General features: G+C 37.5%; 1 protein-coding gene across 3 annotated transcripts in view; it reads left to right on the plus strand.

Moving 5' to 3' along the window:
• LOC129579318 (uncharacterized) overlaps nucleotides 1-22,122 on the plus strand; it is a 93,617-nt gene that overhangs the window by 49,458 nt on the left and 22,037 nt on the right. For all 3 annotated transcript variants that reach the window (XM_055469302.1, XM_055469303.1, XM_055469301.1), the window contains 5 exons: nucleotides 10,246-11,483; nucleotides 11,596-12,070; nucleotides 12,337-13,233; nucleotides 13,558-14,187; nucleotides 14,365-14,496. In XM_055469302.1, coding sequence (XP_055325277.1) covers nucleotides 10,246-11,483; nucleotides 11,596-12,070; nucleotides 12,337-13,233; nucleotides 13,558-14,187; nucleotides 14,365-14,496 — 3,372 coding nt within the window. The remainder of the gene's footprint in view (nucleotides 1-10,245; nucleotides 11,484-11,595; nucleotides 12,071-12,336; nucleotides 13,234-13,557; nucleotides 14,188-14,364; nucleotides 14,497-22,122) is intronic.

Raw genomic sequence — 22,122 nt, forward strand, 5'->3', positions numbered from 1 at the left:
TAAGCAAATTAGTATATTTTCATTTTTTTCGCTGGGAAATAAAAGCCATTCACGATTGAATGCAGAATATGGGATTTTTGAAGCAAAAAAGGTGTTTTTATTGCGAGTTGAAAACATCCTCTGAAGCAGGGTCATTTTTCGACCTTTTAATAGACCCATCAGACAGGATTGAGATGAGTCTCAATCGATTTTCCGTCAAAGATTACGTGGAAATAGAATCATGACAGCCCATTATAGGTGGTTTTTCTATGCCACAAATGTGATTTTGTAAGCAGATTTCGACCATTCGTTTGTTCTATGAAGAAAAGTCAGTTTCGGACGAAATTTATAGATAAACCGATGTGGAAACGGTCATTTTTTCTTGTATTTTGACGAAAAAATAGCAGTTTTCTCATATCAAAATGTCGTAAGAGGCCATTTTCAACCATTTTTCCCACAAAAACGCTGAAAAATGACATATGATTCACCTGCCGAGGCCAAATACAAAAAATTGAATGGTTGTTCCACGGAATTTTATTTTTCCATCTAAAGCGGCGTAACATAGGCTATCTTTTGACGCAAAAAAAACATGCCAAAAAAACACCACTATTTTGAGATATTTAACATTTTATACTTTGAACCCATTTTTGGAGGTTCGAATGGGGCCATAGAGGATAGGTTACTAGGCGGATTTTGTAGCCCCATTAATTCCCTTTCCAACGGTACCATAGGTTTGGCAATGTGTCAACTACAGTTGGATTTTAGTTACCGCAAACCCTTTTTTTCGATTTTTTTCAATTTTTTGCACAATTCACACTGGGTTAACTCAGAAAGGCGGGCCACTTTTAGGCCTGAGATTTTGGTTTTCTCTTTTTCTATCGGAAACAAGACTCCAAGCCAATTTTCAGCCAATTCGGCGACCTCACATTGCAACTCTTCCCTGATTTCGTGTGGAATGGCCGATTTCTTTTTGCTGCTGCACGCTTTGCTCATATGCACAAAATTAATCAAATCTAATTAAAATCATGTAAATGTTTACACGAACAACTCGTAAATTTTCAACATTTATTCGGCATACTCACACACAAGACCCCTTGCTAAACTGCCATATAATTAGATTGAAGCAAACTAGAAAGAAAAATTATACTAAATGTTGCCTTTCGTGTGCAGACTGTGAGACTGGAAATGATTGGATTGAATTGGATTGACCATAAAACGAAAAGAGTCATGTTGCAGCAGTAGCAGTAGCAGCATTAGGCAAACATGGCAGCGTTCGTGTTAAATAACCAATTTCCAGTTTAAATGGCATTTTTTTCGCCTGCGGTTTAGTTGCAAAAGTCTCCATCAGATTTTTCCTTGGAAAAACACATTTCACCGCTTCAAGCAAATCCACAAATTACAATCATTTTTTGTTTGTTTTACGTTCTGAATAAACAACGCTTTTTTGCTGGTTTTCTACGCGGATCGCATAGCTCTCAAATGAATTGTCATCATTTATATGAATTGATTGGTCCATCGTATCATAGGTGATTATGATAGAATTTAATGTGCCATCACCGATGATGCTGTTGCGCCACGTTTTATCGATGATTTTATACATTTATCCAAATTGATTACAATTTTTTACGCTTTTTAAAGCGATTTTTTGTAACTTGTTAATATTAAATGGTAAATTGATTCAATTCAACATATGAAAACCGCACATAAAACCCATTTATGTTTTTTCATTCTCTATCGGTGATTTTTATTGCCACGAATCACTCATTTACGATTCAGATCGGGAGGAAAGGCGGGCGGCCGCGTGAGCGAATGGCATTAATTTTGAGTACGTGTACATGGTTTTGTGTGTGAGTTGTGAGAAAATGCATTGAAGCAATTTGGTGTAGCATCTGGAAAAAAAAATGGGAAATGTTACGCGAATTTTTCCACCATTGTTTGTTGTATTTTCCGCTCCGAAAATTGCGATAAATTTTCGATTGCAAACACCGCAATACCTACCTACCTTCATCAAGGGAAATGGACCTTGATTGAGTCACCTGTGATTTTGTGGCGAATATTCCAATGAATAATTTACATTGTTTACATTTGAATCGATACTCCGACACTGTTTCCACCAACTGTGTAACCAACGAAAACTATGCAATTGATTTGATCAATTGATTTACCTGGTTGTTGAATCAGGAAAATTTGAGAGATTCCAAATGGCAAGGTATTGAACTGTTCGATTAAATCCCCATCGACTTAAAGTTGCAATGAACCAGACAGAAAAAAATCTAAATAATGCGGTCATTGCTCATAATAAGAAGTCCTGCAAACTTGATCCCTTTTTCAATTCCCAAATCTATTTTGTACGCGATAGCAAAATCGTTTAACCCTCTAGTGCATACGTGAACTTATAAGGTTGGTTCATTTAAACCTTTCTATAATGCGAATCATTGATTATGTCACAAAATAATGTATGACAGTTTTCGTTGGAGAACACTAGCGCACATTTCTTTCTCATAAAAATTTTGTGTGCGGTCAACCAGTGTCAAGTTATGACAACATTTGTACAAGAAAACGACGTTTCCGTAAAAATAAATTATTTTCGTTTCGTGTCCTGTTTTTGAAACGTGATTAAATCGAATAAAATTATTTTGTTGACCTCAGGAATTTTTTTTCTGCTTATTTGGAGTGTTTTTAACCAAATTCAATTCAAGTTAAATGATTTTTTACAATTGTGCAACATTTGTCCGTCAATTTGCATACTGTTCTTATAAGTACAGCCATGCAATTTGGATTTCTTTTTGTTTGATATTTTGTGTGCTTGGTTTAGTGTGGAATTTTATTTTCATTTTATTTTAACCTATTTTTATCACAAATAATCCAGAAAAAATGATATTCACGAATTCCGATGTCAACATCACTCAATTTGCAAGCTGTTCTTATAAGTACAGCTATGCAAATTCGGTTTGTTCATATACTTCGCAATTTCCATATTGGTCGTAAATGCATGACTGTACTTATAAGACCATTTTGATTTTTGCGATTTATTGATAATTCCAGCATTATACCAGATTATGAATATTTTTTTAAGTGCTTATGAGGTAAAATAAGCATGGAAAAAAATTCCCAGCTCTGTATAAAATATATGCATTAGAGGGTTAATACACCGATGGTTTCTTTCGCGCATCATTCAATTTAAATGTATTGATTTTTCTTGTTTCGTGACAATTGGAGTTAATATCGATTATATTTTATGGTAATAAATGATATTAGCTATTGAAATGAGCACGTAGTCAAGAGATCACACAAAGATTGTATGGATTTGGAACGCAATTCTTTCTCTTTTTTTGTCTTGTTTCGTCCAATATAACAGCAAATCTCACAATAATGGCGATTCCGTGGTAGTTTGTTGATTATATTATTTCTTCGCATAAAATTCATTGACCATTGTTTCACTTGGGAAAATAATATTATGCGCTGAAACAATATTATATGCATGATGTATTGTATGATAGTAGCTGGTGGAATGATGTGGGTTTTCGAGCAGTTGAAAAAGTTCATAAAAAGTTGTTGTTGATTTGAAAAACGTGCCATAGATATGCTTTGCACTCGTAAATAAAAAGAAAATTCAAATGAAATCTTAACGCAAAATGCGAAATCACTTGGAATGAAAAATACAAATGGAATTGAAATCAAATGCAAATACAATTGGCGTTCAAAATAGCACTCAGGTCTCTTGTGATTGAGTTCATTCTTTTGCGTCGAAACGTCGAAACATACAATTTGAATGAAAATCCATGCTGGCGATGAATGATGAATTCAAAAGTCGGGGCAACAAGAACTATGGCACTTAACATTGAAAAATGAACTATTTGGTATTTGAAGATGATAAAAACGAGATGTAAACAGATGCTTGAATACGGGCAAATTGAAAGATCCATTCAAAGCTGGCATGTGCAGAAATTTGAGTTTCCATTTTTTTCTGTTCTTTCTCCCTCACTCACTCACTCACTCTCTCCCGTCTGTCGATTCCATTATGATAATTTATTATGAGCCGAGCAAATTGTTCGCTCTCTTGTTCCGTGTTTGCTTGTTCACTTACTCCGTCGTTTGCTCCATGGCAGAATAATGCGTTGGTTTGAAAGTCAAACTGCAACTGTTATCACACAATTTCGCGAGAGAGAGAGAGAGAGAGAAAGATTGAATCGACTGAATATCTGGGTCATATCGTCGAATATTCACGCAAGCATACCATATGAATGACTCATTCTATCTTTATTCTTCAAACATTAATAAAACATTAGCGCTATTGACGGCTCCTTTTGAAGAATGCACAGGCATACAAACAAAAAGAAGAAATCAGCCATGGCATCTATGAGCGATCACATAATCAGGAGGAATGTGTGTTGTAAAAGGATGCCGAGAGGAAGAGAGGAAATGGTGAAATGCATAAAATTCAATTACCCTTCAACGCAATGACCCAATATAGATTTTTGCTGCCGCTGAAAAGAATGTTCAAAGTTGCGCGCATCCAGGATAACGAAGAATGATTATTTATGGGCAAATTCTCCTGCAGAAATATACGACGTAGTCATGGCATTTGGGCACAAACTCAAACACAAAAGAAACGCGCTGTGGATCCAAGGCGAAAAGATGAAGCGGAATCTTTAAATTATTTTATAATTTTATTTCATTTTTGATTCATGAGATAACCATCGTCGCATTCAAAGTCTTTATTTAGCACATTATTATTATTGATGTTGATGCGAAGGCGTTTGATTTATAGCGCATGTCATATCACTATGAAATGTGGATGCTTGAAATTCACGAATGGATTCTGGTTCTCATGCAAATAATTCCGGGTGCCTTTTGAATATTTCACTCAATTAAGGTGGGAACGAAGAAGAAAATAAACTGCTGGCTAACGTATTGTTCCTCATATTTCCGGTAGAACTACTTATAATTACATACGAAAAAGTTGCGTAATTCCATCACGTTCAGATTTTACACTAAATTTACATATTTTGATTTTGTTCAGCTAGCAACTGAACTCGAACAGAGCAAACACATTTTTTTTTCTTCTCCGGGCCCATCGCCACCGACCAAAGACCGAGTTGCCAGTTTAACGTAAAATTGTAATTTTTAGAAAAAGTTTTTCCACGTCAAATGATCACATCGGGAAATGAAAAGCATCGGGAAACAGATAGAGTAACGAACATCAGGATAAAAAGCTAAAAAAGCATCACTCAAAAATGAACTCTTAAAGCCTTTTTTTTCATGATTTTGCATAAGTAGCATCATTTTGCACTGAATGAATGGACGAAAAAAAATATCTAGGGGAAGATAAGCGCATTTGATGCAATAAGGATTATTCAACGTTAAATTATTAAAACAGTCTGAGTTCGGGGTGTTTGCAGGTGCACCAAAGATGAAACTGTATGATCAAAATATTTTTTAAGCAACAACGCTCTCTTTCCTTTCTTCTCAATACACGTATTATTGAATTAAGTTGGTAAAATAAAGTACTTGCTAAAACGTCCCGAACATTGTCTGGCTTCAACAAAGGGAGATAATAGTTTAATTCGTTGCTTAAACGCTGGATGAAAAAAATGTTGATCTTAAAATATATTGATTTGAATGGGGTATGATCTCATCTAAAATGCGATACACTTTTGCGAATGGCTTATTTGAATTGTAGGATTCGCTTTTAAAACCACTCTACCACAACCACTATACACCACTAAAAAAATATTGCCACAGCAGTGTCCATCTTGAAAACAACTTCCTGTCATCATTTATAGCACAACCAAAATGGATTTCGAATGGAAATGTAAAACCCTAATCAAAATTTATATGAAAAATGTATAAAATTTTTTTCATAGATCGTTCCAAATAACTAGAATAAATAATTTCCACCACACAGCCATGAATTTGCATCTATTTGCGTCAATACGGAATAAATCCATAATGATGTGTTGAAAAAGTCTCGAATGAAGATCGATTTTTCTTCGTTGAAATTTATTTAGTGTGTATGTCATCCGATGCGGCAATGGTGATGCGTGATGTGATGCGTTATAATTAAATAATTGAATGGCAACTGTTTTGAATGTTTGTATGTTTTCCGTGTGTAATTGTTTGTTTATGAATTGACAATTTATGTTATTTTGGCCATGGCAACCGTGACCTAGCGAAGAAGTGAGCGTGTGTCAGCACCAGAACCCGTAGCATTTCCACACACATACACACACATATCTCTCTATCTCTCTCCGTCTGTTTTTCTCTCTGGGGCGGCAGCAGCAGCATCAGCAACAGAGTGAGTGCGCTGCACTCCACAATGCACAATGCACAATGCACAATGCACAGTGTACAGTGCACATACGCCATTTGGGTTTTCCTTTTAAATGAACATCTGAAAAGCGAGCATTATTAATGAGCAAATGCCAAACTATGCATGACACGAATGACATGCTATTATTTGCAATCGGAATGTGCTATACAGAAAATGGATCTGTTCTGAAAATATCACTATAAATTCAATGTGAAAATAATTACTTTGTGCATCCGCCCACCAAACGGGGGCGGTGTGAAAATTGAAAATTTTCTCTCATACACAAAGCCAAAGTAACGATGGATACCGGCCGAAAGGGCTACCAAATGCGGGAGAGGGAGAGGGAGAGAGTGTGAAGCGGTGAAAGGGTGCATGTGTACAGTTGCATAAGTCAGATACACGCACTGAAATGACACAAGCAACATTTAAATAAATGATACAATGCATCTCCAAACAGTAGTTGAAATGGAGCATCATTGCCACCTCGCCGTCGCCACCACCACCGCTACCATTGCTCGATCATTCACATTTAAAACAAAAACAGCAACATAAGTTAGCACTGTAATTTTCGCCACGGACAATTGCACACTTGTACAAATATTAAAGTAGATGCTTATTTAATGTCATAGTGTAACCGGACCTTATTTAATTGGAAGAAATTCGAAATTGCATTCGAATCATTAATAAAAATGCTTTTTCGACTTCTTCTTCTTCTTCTTCTTCTTCTCGCAAATGTTTCTTCTGCTGAAATGAAAAAAGTTTCGGAAATCACTTTTTTCCTCTCTCACACTTCGTTACAAATACAAAGTTGAAATTGGCACAATTTTCCCTTTGTCCATACATATAGTTATCACTAAAAATTCGACTCTAGCAAAAGTTTCATTCGGCGAAGAAAAATATCCGCTGAATCGAATCGACGAGAGAGAGATAAAAACAGTGTGTTTGTTTTTGTTCTTATTCAACGTCCAAAAGCAAATATCATTTGAGCTGGTGGAGAAAAACATGGTTCGCGCTTCATATTTTATTCATTCAACTGTGCGAATTTAATTCAACAAAATCATAGCGTTTTACGTATTGTGCGAGCAAGAGCATTTTCTTTATATTCTTCACGCCCAAGAAGTACAGAAAAAAAAATAAGAAGAAGAACCAAAAGGAAATGTTATCAATGAGATGACCGACAACAGACCGGCAATGGAAGACTGAATGGATAAAACGTTGAATATATCAAAAAGTTTTGGTCTGATCTTTTACTGGTGTTTGACATAAAATACGTTGCCAAGACGCTCAAGTCGAATTAAGTCTGACGAAAACGGCAAGCTTGACGAGAAAGAGAGAGACAGAGGGAGAGAAAGAGAGAGAGAGAGGGAGAGAGAGAGAGAGAGAAAGAGAGAGAGAGAGAGAGAGAGAGAGTGAGATACAGAAGACGAAGAAGGAAAAAGTCACGTTGTACAATAGAAAGACAAGTCAAACATTCGATGTTTTTTTCTGTTGAAGAGACAAACGAACTCCAAGCAAATGAAATGGAAAATACACATTGCATTCGAAATAATAAACGCATGACTTCGACAGAACGATCGAACATAACGAACTCACGCGTGCTGATATTTATTTGTTCATTAACATTTGGTTGTCGCAACCGCATTACCATATTTAGAATGGCCAAATCAGTTTTCCCCGTACATGGCAACTTGACCCGTGTATATATAGAGTTTTTGGCATTCGGCAACGTGATGTTGTTGTACTGTTTCTTCTTTTCGATTTTTTTTTTCGCTCGTCGCTGCGATGACGATGTTGATGAATTTGCTGGCATCGCCGCGAGCTTCTTACTTTGTCAACTCGTTACTTGTTCGGCACTCGACATCAAATTATCATAGTACAATGAAATCATACAATTGCGTAGTTCAACCGTTACTTTCGTATTGTTTTAAATGTTTCGGACGGATTTTTCTTTCTCCATCGGTGTTTTAGTCCGCGATAACTCCTCATTTCGAGTGTTATTTTGTTCTACTGTGTTTTCGGCCACCGTTTATTCAATGTGAATTTTATTGCTGTGCCAAAGATAATTGCAATAAACTCGACTATAAAGCCATCCCCCAATATGCTATAAAAGTAAAGCATCTCACGAGCTCCCCAGAATCGTTTGAATGGAATAAAAATATGCGTTAATTTTGTTAGACACAACGAATCTTCGTTTATTTAAGTTTGGCGCCTGCCATCATATACATACACACACACGGAGTGCCTTTAGCGCCCTGATGTAAACGACGACGCAGAGATAAGAGAGAAACTGAAAAAAAGTGAAATTCAAGTGCTACTAAAACAAAGTGCAATGTTGTTATTATTGTGATGTCGCACAGCATACTCGCTTTATATGGATGAAATCACGCAACGACGCAATTCGCTCAAACAAGTACTTTGGTTTTTGGTTGCTCTTTTATTGTGTATGTGAAACAATTTGGGCAACACCACTTTGCCTAAATAAGTTGCCATCAATTTTCTCGTGTGTACTGAGTCCATACGGACTCGTTATACGTGTTTGTGTGTCTGTGCAAACTAAGCCAAGGATAACCAGACAATCTGTAGACGAAATGAAAACAACCATTCCGATGTGCATGACGAATGAGCGTCAACCATTTCAATTTCGCATTCATTCGCACTCTTATTTAGCCAAAATCATCATGCAATTAAATGGCAGCGATGGAGGAAGAGAGCGAGAGAGAGAGAGTGCGAGAGAACACTCGACGTTGCGTTCTGTGCAATTTCCCACTTTGCTATCTTGACACGATCGAGCTATTATTTATGGTGCATTAGAAATGACATTGTTTTAACGTTGTGTGGTCGATGTTTCTAGTTCCCCAGCTGCTAACCGTCGTATATATGCTGCTACATTACAAAATGTGTGTGTACGTGTGTATGATTTTGTATGTTGTTCCAAATGGTTTACGGATGTGAAAATGCTTGTTGTTGGATTTTGCTAATGTGAAGTGGTGCTGTGTGCATGTTTGTTTACTTTGTGTAAAAAGCACTAATCGAATTATGCGCTAGGGAATGGATGAGCAGAAAATTGAAAGGACATAAACTGACTTTCAGAAAGCGTGTGAAAGTGAGCGCCTCAAGTGCTTACCACAAAGTTCTCTCTCATACTCTCACTCTCACTCTCTTTCATTTTGCCTCTTCTCTGTTCGCTGCTTCTTTTTTTCTTTTCGCCTCGACTGGCTGAAGTTTGTTTATGACTTTTAACGAGTAGGCGGGCGGCGACGATGACGACAAGTATAATTCTTAAATTGCTCAAGTTCTAGTGCAGTTCAGGTACTTGTACAATCAATTCATGAGTCAAGCCCATCAACGCGAGCGTCACTCGATTTCACTCTCTCACTTACGCTCGTCCTCGCCTTCGTGGATGGTGAAAATTAACATTCCACTTTTCATGCGATGAAAGACGGCTTAGAAGTCTCTTTTATTCGGTCTCATTAAATGAATTGTTCGCGCTTTTGTTTGTTTTTCATCGCATCTTATCTCATCTCATCTTGGTCTCGGCATCATCAAAAATCTAAAGTTATTATGGTCGAAATTCATGAAATTAATCTTGCAAGCGGTATACAAAAGCCGTTTGAATGAATGTGCGGTCTGGTTTGCGCCCGCAAAGTGTGTGCGTGTATATGGTTTTTGTAATTATTTCAATATTCGGCGAAATAATGCCGTCTCAGCCGCTGATTAGTCCCATTTGAATATATTTGAATGAGTAAATATTTGTTAATGAAATTCAACGTGCAGGTGCGCACACACACATCCATATACACCGTCGATTCAACAGCTATATTGCCTAGTTTGAAACCGTGTTGATTATATCGCCCGAGTAAAATGCGGCGAAACATGATCAACCGACCAAATTTTAATTTGCTTTTTTTGTTCTGTGTTTTTTTTCATCAAACATCAATACGCTAATTTTTCAGAGACAAAATAAATACGATTCCAAAGAGTACGAAAGCAAAATTGGCAACCACAAGTAACAGCGCAACGTATGATGGCCAATTGAAACGTGGCACGGCTGATGCAACCAATGCTAAAGTAGACCGACGTATACGAAGACCAATCATCGAACATCATTTCACTTTGCCCTACAAGACAAACAAAAAACGGCACTGTGATCATCGAAAGAATGCCACGCTCGAACGAAGTTCCACCAAAAAGAATACTTTAGAGCAATTGGTGAACAAAACAACGACCGTGACCGCCATCGCCACCGCCACCGCCACCGCACAGAAAACGAACATTGAAACGACAAAAATGCATTATCATAATCCGAACGAAATGCCAAAGTATTTGTTTGGCGAACGAAACAAGCAACAACACTACCAAAAGCCGATTAAATCCGACGAAATCTACTTGAATAAATCGGGATGGGTGCAGGTTCGAGAACCGTACAACAATCATCGGCCAGACACAAACAATTCATTTCAAAAGTATAATAGCAATCTGGTGCAATCGAACAGTAATACGACCACAAGCAAATTGGAGGCGCTCATAACGCGCAGCGAAATTCGTAAAGTAAAATGTACAATCGATCCACAATTATCGGCCATGCTAAGCGAACGGCCCGGTTTTTTGCCAATCAAAACTTATGATGACAATGAGTCACCGCCTCCGATTACGCCAATCATATCGCCACCGCCCGCATTCCAAGACTGTAAAACCATTCGGCAAACATCGAAATTGGCCACAGCAAATGGCAGCCAAGACAGCACCGGCAAAATGGTTTTCTCACGCAGCTTTGAATATGATACCCGTAAACCGTACGAATATGACCATACATTTTCGAAGAGCTTTGACTATGACTTTTTAAGCCCTACGAAAGAAGAGGCAAAATCCGAAAAAGAAAATGCATTCCCGACCTTAACCAGCGTTTCATCGAACTATCTACCGGATAAATCGAGAGCAAACCAGCGCGAACCATCGGTCAATGTGTATCAACAGTATTTGGAGCCAAAGGAATATGTAGAATCGACGCGTAAAACGCGTGCACGATCCACGTACTCATTGCGTTCGGATGTAATTGAACAGCCGGTATCACGTCGCGGCCACGTGCCAAAACAAGACTCATCCTCATCGTCGGGTAGCCAAGCCGGTTTCCGTGCACACCAGAATTCAATCAGCAAACGATTGAATTCATGCGACAGTGGAGCTCGTTCAGGTATGTATTTTCATCTCATTTCTTGTTTCCCTCGATTTGTTTATCTTTGCGTTTGAAACGGTGTGTTTATACTGAAATTCTATGTTGTGTTTATCTCTATTCGGCGAAACAGATTTGTCGAACGATGAAGCCGATGAGGAAGAAGAACCACCAAATAAGACACAACGAGCGCGTCACATATTAAATCAACAACAACAGCAGCACCAACAACAGCAACAGCAACAACCACAGCAACAGCAACAGCAGCAGCTGCAAAATCTTAGCCTCAAGCAACGTTCGTTGACACCCGAAAATTTGACCGATGATCAAATCACATCATTTCACCGAACCAAAGCACAACCGACTGAAAAGCGCTTGAATCACAGTTCTTTCGAGGGATCTCAAGGATCCTTATTGGATAAAAATTCATTACGAAATAATACGCTTGACCGTCAACACCTGAGAGTGCCCGAAAAAACATTCATTTCGTCACGAAGCTCATCCAGCTCAAGCTGTAGTGAAGCTGAAAATGAACTTATTGGCTTTCGACGATCAAAAAATCGGGCCAGTGGAAAATCGCCCGGTGAAAATCGCATTAGACGTTCTAGGTAAGCAAAATAAATAACCAAAAGAAGAAAAACAAAACCGAAAATCGGTCAACATTTTATGCCGGGCCCTTAAGCCAAGTGTTTATTTATTTTTTCTAATGTAATCTTGATTGAACGTGAACATACAATTTTCTTAATTGAATCACAAAATTAAAAATGTAAAAAGATTAGCTCATATGAATTCAAATTGATATAAACACACGATAGAATCATCAATTTGAATAACAAATTTCCCGACGTTCTGTTTTTTTCTCGCTTTGTTTTAGATCACTCCAATTAACCGAACGATCACCGAATCGAAGTAAAATGCATAAAACTGTAGTTCAAATCAGTGGCAATAATGGGCAAAAAGAGAGGCCAATCAATCGAGTCGCATCGACGTCGGCAAATCGACGATTCGTTACTAATAATGGAAATAATAATCGGCTGGCAGTGACAAACGAACGACAATACAAAGATGTACGAAATGCGGACTTGGAGAAAAGTCGTTCGCTCGACTCCGAATACGAACGGTATCAAGGTAATTCGCGAACGGAATTCGACAAAAGTCGATCGTTTGACGAAAATTATAGCGATCAAGTGGCACAGTCAAAGTATATAGACAATTATCCAAATAATTTGAAACAAGCGGCTCCTGTGAAACCAGGCAGTCCACAGAATTATGGTAATCGATATTATGATCCCGAAATGATATATGATAAATCAAGAAAATCCTTAACACGCTCACCATTGATGGCGTATAAGCACGAGGCAAAGTCCACCCACCCGAAGCATACATTATCGTCGGTTCGTGGAAAACGCGAAGGAGAACGTTCACCGAATTTAAACCGTGAAATCATGTACCGTGCAGCGATGACCAAAAGTTTTGATCATTTACAATCGGCAATCCCGTTGTCACAGCAGCAGCTCCAAACCAGAGATCATTCGCCAACAAAGCGTATGCATTCGAATCACAAAAAGGCATCGCCCGGTTCAGATTATGATTTAAATGCAAGCGATTTCAATGTCAGTTACGATATACGTGGCAATGGCAAAAGTGATAATATGAGCAAAGAGGCGAAACTCATGTCCGAATATTATTTCGGTAATAAAGCCAATGCGGAATCGTATTTGAATCAAAGACGTCGTGAAACGACCAAAGCGTCAGCCACACCATCCGCAAGGTATTTAAGAAACTAAATAGCAAAACTTACACGAACAAAATCCCTCACTACTAAACAAATCTCAAACAAATACCAACAATTTGCAACTATAACCAAAAAAAAAATGACTTAACCAAATGCTTAGAACAACCCGAAACAATGAAAAATACTTCCACCTTGCACTTCCACCGGATCTTCCCTTAGTTCGTACGGTTTTTTTCTCGGTTCATTTAAATTTCCGATTTTTTCTTTATTTCCACATGTTTTTCAGTTGAATTTTTTCGGTTTCGTTGTTTGATTTTGGCTTTTTTCTTCTTTATTTCTATTATTATTTTCACACTTCAGTTACAGTTGCGCTAATTCGTCGTGTGCTTGTGGTCAAACGGGTAATCATAGTGATAGTGGATTGATTGACAACCAAAAAGTAATAAAATATCGAACGCCCCAACCGCCGCCGCCGCCGTCGCCAAATAATAATGTGCGTTCGAAAAATGATGGCATTGCGCCATTTAACGAACATAAATCACATGCGACACGCATCAAAACCACCGGCGCCGTCGTCACTAACACCACCACCGCCGCCATTGAACCAATCTATGTGAATCGTATGCAAAATCAATCAGTGAACTATATTAATAGTAACAATATAAACGACGATGATTATTATGATTCGGTTGTAAACGACGATGTCACCAAAGCCAATGAATCAATAATAATAAATGCCAGTAAAACGAAAAGCAATCATAAATTGATGGGTAAACCGCCATCCGGTGAGAAATATTTACGAAGCTTCTTCGGTTTGTCGTTGGATGAACGTGAAATGCCAATAACACGTGAGCGCTCGAAGCTATTACAAGCAAATTGTAATACAAAACGTAGTGTTGGCGATGCCAAAAAAACACCGAAATTAGTTGGATCACCGAAACTGTTGCGGGCATCAACATGTGATGCGTATCCAAGCCGTGGGAGGAACAGGTAAACATACACACACACATATACTTTGTTACCGTTTTGTGATCACATATGGATATCAACTCATTTTGCCATGCAAACATACACAATCAGTAAAAAAAACACCTATTGAAAATTGAAGATTGATGAGAGAAAACTCAATAAAAAAAAACAACAACCTTTTTCATCGAATATATTTAGGTCACCGGTGTACGGGATGCGGCACAACAACAACAGCACTGGCAGCAACAGCATCAGCAGTGTTGGAGCGAAGATAAAAGAGTTAGATCGATTGCGAAGCCGTTCTCTACCTTGCTTATTCATGCGGCATAGGTAAGTGCAATTATTTTAAGTAATCCTATTCAAAGTTGATCCTCCGAAACGGGAATACCGGTGAATACAATCTTGAAACACAGTGCTCATGTTCATCATCCACTCAGAGATGATATCCCATGGAAAACTTTTTACCCGCCAACAAAAAAAAATTCTTTATTCCGAATTTATTTTGTGGAAGAAACGAAAAAGTTTCTTTTTCCTCGTTTTGAATGCGAGTTTCAACCGAATTTTATACCCTATTGAAAATCATTCAATTGTTTGAACTATGAAAATATTTGCATTCAAAGAAACTTTAAGAAAAGAATCGATTCGACAGAAAGGGTACAAAACGGAATTCTCGAAAATTCTGATTGGAATAACCGCTTCAGCTCACAATAAATGCGACTACTGGTCGGAAGGTGGCACAGTAATAGAGCGTAAATATGCAATTGTGTACTCTATTGTTGTTATTCATTGACTCATTCGTATGGCTATTTCAATAAAGTAATGGAGAAGAAATGAATGGATCCCGGCATTTACATTGACACAGATGGTAGACGTGCGAAAAATTTGCGTTTGTAATAACGAACGGTATAAAATGTATATAGTTCATTGTTTATGTCTTTTCTTGACAAATTACTTTCAATTTGGATCGTTGTACTCAATTTAGAGTTGACACCACGATGCAAATTATATTGATGTCAGTCAGAATGTTACCTCTCAATCGAAAGAACCTATTGAAACTGTGCCGATGATGGCCAGCTCGAAAGCAAGCCGTTAAGTGTTACACAGAAATGCCGATGCATAAATTTGGGTGAGTTTCAGTGTTCGTATATTTGCATTTCGTGTGTTTACTTTGCGTATTTGCGCCGAATGCTGAAGAGAATTATTTTTTTTTACAACATACAACGGTTTATAGTAGTTACACTATGTTCAGGTTGTTTTCGTCGTCTCTTTCACATCCAACACGAACTCGGTTAGGAGTTCAGACATTGATTTACAATTACATTGATAACGCGATTGTTCGAATACAAACCGTTGCACTGGTATGTGCACAGCCGGAGCGTATTGTCGGTGCTGTATGCCGGTACAAAGTGAACAATAGTAGTTCGGTGTACGTGTTTTCTCTTTCTCTCTTTCTCGCTCTCTATCTGGCTTCATTCTTCTGCTCATTTTAAAACTAAGAATCTTCGGCCAGCATGCAGAGCGTAGTACGGCATCACACAACTAAATGTACAACTATACGCACGCAACGTATTTCAGTCTTTGCGTCGATTCGGTTGTCTCTTTCGCATCATTCATCGACAATGGCATACGGTGCTCTTGTGCAAGGCTATGCACATATACACCTTTAGCCAAATGCGCGTACTCACTCACACTCAAATCGTTTAAGACACACACACACACACACACACACACACACAGCATAGCGCCCATGCCATTCAGCATTTTCAATTAGATTATTTGGTTGCTGCTGGCATTTTTAAAACTAGCTGGTAGTTTGTGAATGAAAAGAAATGGGCCGCACGCGTGTAACAACACCATATACACACATACACACATGGACAAACGATAGTTTCTCGCTCTGTCTCGTGTTAGATAGAATCGGAACGAAGAACACACGAATTTCATATTGAAACGACGACGATGATGATGACGGCGTGCGCGGCGGCCAAAATTGAACGAACGAGTGAGTGAAAGAACGATATAAACACAGCCACACATTAAAGCAATGTTGTAAAGGAGCCGGAGAGAGAATACGGCTACACACGATGAACGAAACCAAAACAGTCGGCGCGCAATGTCATGCACACGCAGACTACACAAACAGACAAACACGACCGTTGGAAAATGCATTTTGTCGTTCGGTTTATCAGTGTGCCATGACGCCTTCTTTCGAACAAACAACCCATCGAAAAAATTTGTTTTTTTTTTCTTTTTCTTCTTTCAATGATCCAGTAGTGTTTTTGTTTTGATATTCTAAATTTTGTTGAATCGTGCGTCGTTCGTTCGTTCATTCGTTTAAATTTAAATTTAAAGAAACAACCTAAACATTATAACCGTCAAATTGTGAGCAATTCGAATGGAATATTCGAAGAGCAAATTCCAGAAGTTCAAATAGTGTTGTACAAATTTCAATTAACACTCAAACGAAAGGAAGAGAGAGAGGGAGAGAGAGAGAGAGAGAGAGAGAGAGAGAGAGAGAGAGAAAAGTTCTTTTTTATCAATAAAAAGTTTAAAAATACGTTATTCTTAATCCATTTACAAATGAAATATCAATTTTGAAAGTTTAATCAAATTTTAACATTGTGGAACAACGTGAAACATATCGAGTTATTTATTGAACTAAATACACAGCGAAAATATATGTATACATAAAATCCGAAAAGTTGTGTGAGCACAGTGAATTTTGTTTTTCGACATAGATGAAGGTTGTTGATTCAAGCGAAAATTTTAATTTAATTGATAGCATTAATTATGGTTTTAATTCGGGGAGAAATTTAAATTCAACAAACATGTTGGCATTGTGACTAATGTGACTTTGTTCACAGTATCGAGTAAAAGTGTTCTAGAAGAGCGATTCGCCTGTTTGAACTGCAAAGGGCAGTGCTATTGAATTGAATTTCGCAATTTGAAAAATTCGTTTAAATTGAAATGATCTTTCTTCTGTGGACCGTATGAGATTCTGCACATAAATTAAATTCGGTTTTGCGTAATTCGTTCTTTCGGTTGAATCTTGTCTTAAAATAGTATTTAATTGTATACATTGATTATGTAATCGTAGTGAGCGCGAGCGCGGTCAGAAATCGTTAATTTGTGAGGCTTTAAAAAATGAAGTTTTGCCAACACGGTTCTTGCCAACATGCGATGTTTGCTTTTTCTCCACCCAATCTTCTGGTCAACGAACCAAAAGTTTGTTTATTCGTAATTGTTTTCGAAGAAAAAATAAAATTGATCAAATAGAACCACAAAATGTGCTATTTTGGTGTGGACGATGAAAAATTTTCGTGACACCGAACGAGAAACGCTTTGATAATGAGCGCTGCAACTATGATTTAATATCTCGGATGGTGTCGAAGAGTAAAGAGGAACAAAAAGCCAAACAAGCATTTTGAAAACGGAAAACCAATATACAACAGGATGAGTAAGAGAGATATAAGTGGAATTTGGCGACCGAAAACGAAGGAACAAAATCAACAGAGAGAAGCAAAAAAGTAAAATAAAGAACGAATCAACAAGAGAGAAACACATTCTACAGAAAAACGTACGCAGCACAGTCTCTTCTTCGTTGAAGAAAAGGGAAAAAAACTGCACGATGATGAAAAGAACCGGTGCTATGGATGTGCGTTATAAAGACGCTTAACAGCTGTCGAGAATTATTTTCACGTTACGTCTTCGTATAGATCGAATATGTGGTGCTCCGTGTCGCTTCTCTCGGTTTCTTTCTTTTTTTTCTCTCTCTCTCTCTCTCTCTCTCTCTCTCTCTCTCTCTCTCTCCTTCTCTTGATTTTGGTCTCTTTCTTCCTTTTTCGTGAGCCAATCAGGCAGACTGCTGCTGTTATTGCTCCTCTCGCGTCACTTTTTGTGTTATGAAATTCATAGAATTATATTCTGAAGATATGGATCTTCTTCTACTTCTACTTCTCTGTTCGTTTTCTTTTTATATTTGCTGTCGTTGCTGATGTTGTTCTTGCCGTTGTTGTTGCTATTTCATTATTATTTCTTTATTATTCCATGCTCATGCTGGTCGCTTTCAAAATAAACCGACAAAATGGTTCGGGTCTCAATTTCAACAACGTATCCACCGCATGCATATATATGTATATGCAACGTTGCACGTCTCGAACAGCATGCAATGAATAAAGTAATGACGATTGAATGAACACTGAGAGTGAGAACAACAACATAAACGTGCCAAAGACACAACAAATCTCATACATTGTGTATGCCTTTGCACGTACTATACTGTTTTTTGTTTCACTCTTTCTCTCTCTCTCTCTCTCTCTCTCTCTCTCCCTCTCTGTAGTACGCTCTTCATTTCCTATGCATTGTACAAACGAACGGAATATACGATGTGTTGCACGCATACACCAAAACCAATTTCATTGTTCTCCTGTTGAGACTATATGGTCGTTTCGTCCTCTATTCTAATTTTTTTTGTTGCTGTTGTCGAACAAATACAACGACATTAAATGTCAATTGTTTCTTTATGGGTGTTATAATGGGCTAAGGAGCCGACTCTTTCTATTCTGAGTGTATGTGTGTATGTGCAATAAAATAGTCGCCGATTTGCAGCCCGTTTGTATTTTACGGACAATTTGCAAAATTATAATGAAGCAGACCGTATGAATAAAAAAAAAGTTTCGCACATGTTCACATTGCGCCCGACAACTTAATACGATTTCTAACGAAATGAAACCGGTAGGAATGTGACAGAATCAGCGCCAACATCGTAAACCTGTTGCCAAAAAAAAACATACACGCGCAAATTATTCAAATTTTCAGAATTCTCTTTTTTTTTCGTTGGAGTTTTTTCATTGATTGAAGCGCTCCGTGCCTCAATTTTTCATCATAACGAGACAATTTCTCAGTCAGCACAAAATTATATGTTTTGACGCTCACCTGCTGCGCATCATATTACGAGACAAGATGTTTTTCACTGCCGCCTGCTTGTTTCGCATTCCCTCGAATCGCTCGTCCTAAACAAGAGAGTAGAAAAAATGACACATTTGACAGAAAGTTCAAGTGAACACAATCACATTAGTTACGTTTGCCTCTTTTTCATGCCCCACACCACAATTCAATTTCATTTTAAAACATTGCAGATGAATAAGATTGTTAATTAATCCGCAACAAGACTGATTGATTGCGATCGATTCAACCGATAGAACCGAGTGTATGTATATACAATTAAGTGCATAAATAGATGTGAAAGACACAAATAGACCAAGAAAATGAAAATCGATCTAAATTTGAAATTGGCAATGAACACAAGAATCTAAACGATTTGAATACAAATGAAGCAAATGTTGCTTGATTCGAATTGAAAGTGATCAAGTGAAAACAAAAATTTTGAGACAAGAAAGCGATAGAGAGAGAGAGAGCGACGAAAAATGTCTGCAATCACGATGACAGCAAATAAAATTGATGCAAACCAAAAGACCGACACCGCTGCCGATACTGATTTATTACCACAGACAAACGATGTTAATTACAACAATGGCAAGGTCAGTGGCAACGTTGCCAATGGCCAAGAAAATTCATCAATTTTGATAAATAGCAACGAAATGGCGAAAAAAGATAATGAAAAATCGAATGACAAATACAAATCGAAGACGCAGACCGGTGACGGCAATGATAGTGTCGATAGAAAAAATGTTTCTGCTGCTACGGCGGCGAACGATGGTGCCGCCACAAACGATATGACCCTATCGCGTACACTTACCAGAAATAGCTGTAGCAGTATCAACGGACACAACATTGCGAAATCATGGTATGCACGATGTAATCGATGGCGAAGCCAAAGCTGTGATCGACGCAAAAGTTCATCGATGCGCTATAGTTGGAATAATACAATCATCAACAATCGACCAGTGTAAGTCATTTAAATCGTATTTGTTTGTTCGGAATTGAACTTCGATGCTGCCCAAGTCACTTTTGCTCAATATATATTGCTCAATGCTATTTGATATGTTTTTTTTTCTTCGTCTATTTCTGTGTGCTTTGCCGTCGCACATATCGTGGTGATAAGCAAAAAACGAAACAAGCATTCCATTTGCATCGAGCATAAATACAGATAGAGAGCGAGAGAAACGGCCAACTAAACAACCTAATCGCATACAATCAGTCAGTCTAGCATCTATTTACTTCGTTAACTTAAATCCACTGATTAGTACATACAGATTGATGAAATTTTAGGATTTTTGAGATTTGGCGCATGCCTTTAGACAGTAGAGTATAATGAATATTGGACTATTTTTACTATCATCAACGTAAACCAACTTTTATATTTAGAATTGGTATATGTGTATATGTAATAGATGATAAAAAGAAGAGCAATCGGTTGTTGCTTCTTTTTGTTTCTAATTTTATTTGACAAGCGAATGAAAGCTGTCGCATTTTATATGTGTAATCAAATTCAATTTATTCGATAGATCAATTAATTTGCATGACATTTTATGCTTGCGAACATATTGATATGCCAATCGGATGGAATTGCATTACGGGATATATTGAGTTGGCAGTTACTATGGCAATCGCACAACCAACTCAGTTAAAATATTCAATTGGAATGGAATCAAGCAAGGCATTTGGACTTGTCAATAAATCGGGTGGTGACGTGCAGATCTGGTGCTTTAATAGGAAGAAGTAAAAAAAATCGAAATATCTCGGAAACTATTCCAATTTCATGAGGACATTGAACCGAATTATTTCGATTTATTTGATATCGACAAACGAATTTTATTCAATCAAATCACAATTTGAGATGCGAGCGAGAGAAAGATATCATATAAATTGAATCGGAATGAGAAATTGGAATGTATGTTTTTTATGGCACAAATTCCCATAACCAGTACTGTATTTTCGGAATGAAGAAATATTCACAAAAGGATTATAAATATTCCGATAATCCCATTTTGGATAAAGAATTCATGCATAAATAACTTTCTACTGTGTATGAACTGAATATTGTCATGAAGCATAAAATGTCGTGTGTTTTTTGTCTCTTGCTAACGACTCTCTTCAATTGAACACAGCAATCTTTAATAATATTAATTTTCCGCACATATCGAAACCCCAGAGTGATTTTGCAAGCGTTGCAGTAAACAATGTACAGCGTGTGGATAAAGTGACACATGAATCACATCAGGTGGAAACAATCGAATGTCAATGCACCATCAAATGATTGATCCGAATGATATGTGTCACATTTTGTTACAACTGCAAAGTGAACGAACGAACGAACATGCAAAATGTACAACATTGATGTGTGTTTGCTTTTTTTATGTTCCTCATCTACTGAATTCAAAAATTAAAATGACGCGGAGGTAGATAGAAGAAGTGTTCGAAAGTAGCAATAAATGAGGCTAAATGACATGCCAACACTGTTCACCATTCCGCGTTGGGTGTACATCAATAATGTATAATTTTGCATGTTCATTATTCGAAACGTGTTGACTCTAATCGAGATAATTGTCGAGATGAGCTCAATGTGTGAGCATTATAATTGCATACACTTGATAAAAGTTGCTGCTATTCTCCACACTCTCAACGCATCCGATGGACGATTTCCAATATATACGTTAATATCAACGAATTGTAATGAAGAGATGATAATAAAAAATAGTGTGTGTTTTTCTATCTCTCTGTTTTTGCATGCACGGATGATTGTACTGGAATCCAAACGAAAAAAAAAGAACATTCTCATGTGAATATATTCGTTGATTTGGAGTTGGATGCCATATCAATTTACCAGCATGTAAAAAATGGCAAGAGGAAAAGAATATTCTCAATGGATTTTAACCGTATCATCATTATGAACATAGAACTGATGCGACCCATCCAGAAGCTTATTCTATTTACTATCTTTTTTTCACTCTCTCTCTCTCTCTCTCTCTCTCTCTCTCTCTCTCTCTCTCTCTC

This window comes from Sitodiplosis mosellana, unplaced genomic scaffold (genome assembly GCF_009176505.1).
Source record: "Sitodiplosis mosellana isolate CC-2019 unplaced genomic scaffold, AAFC_SMos_1.0 Smas_scaffold_6226, whole genome shotgun sequence".
NCBI classification, from domain to species: Eukaryota; Metazoa; Arthropoda; class Insecta; order Diptera; family Cecidomyiidae; genus Sitodiplosis; species Sitodiplosis mosellana.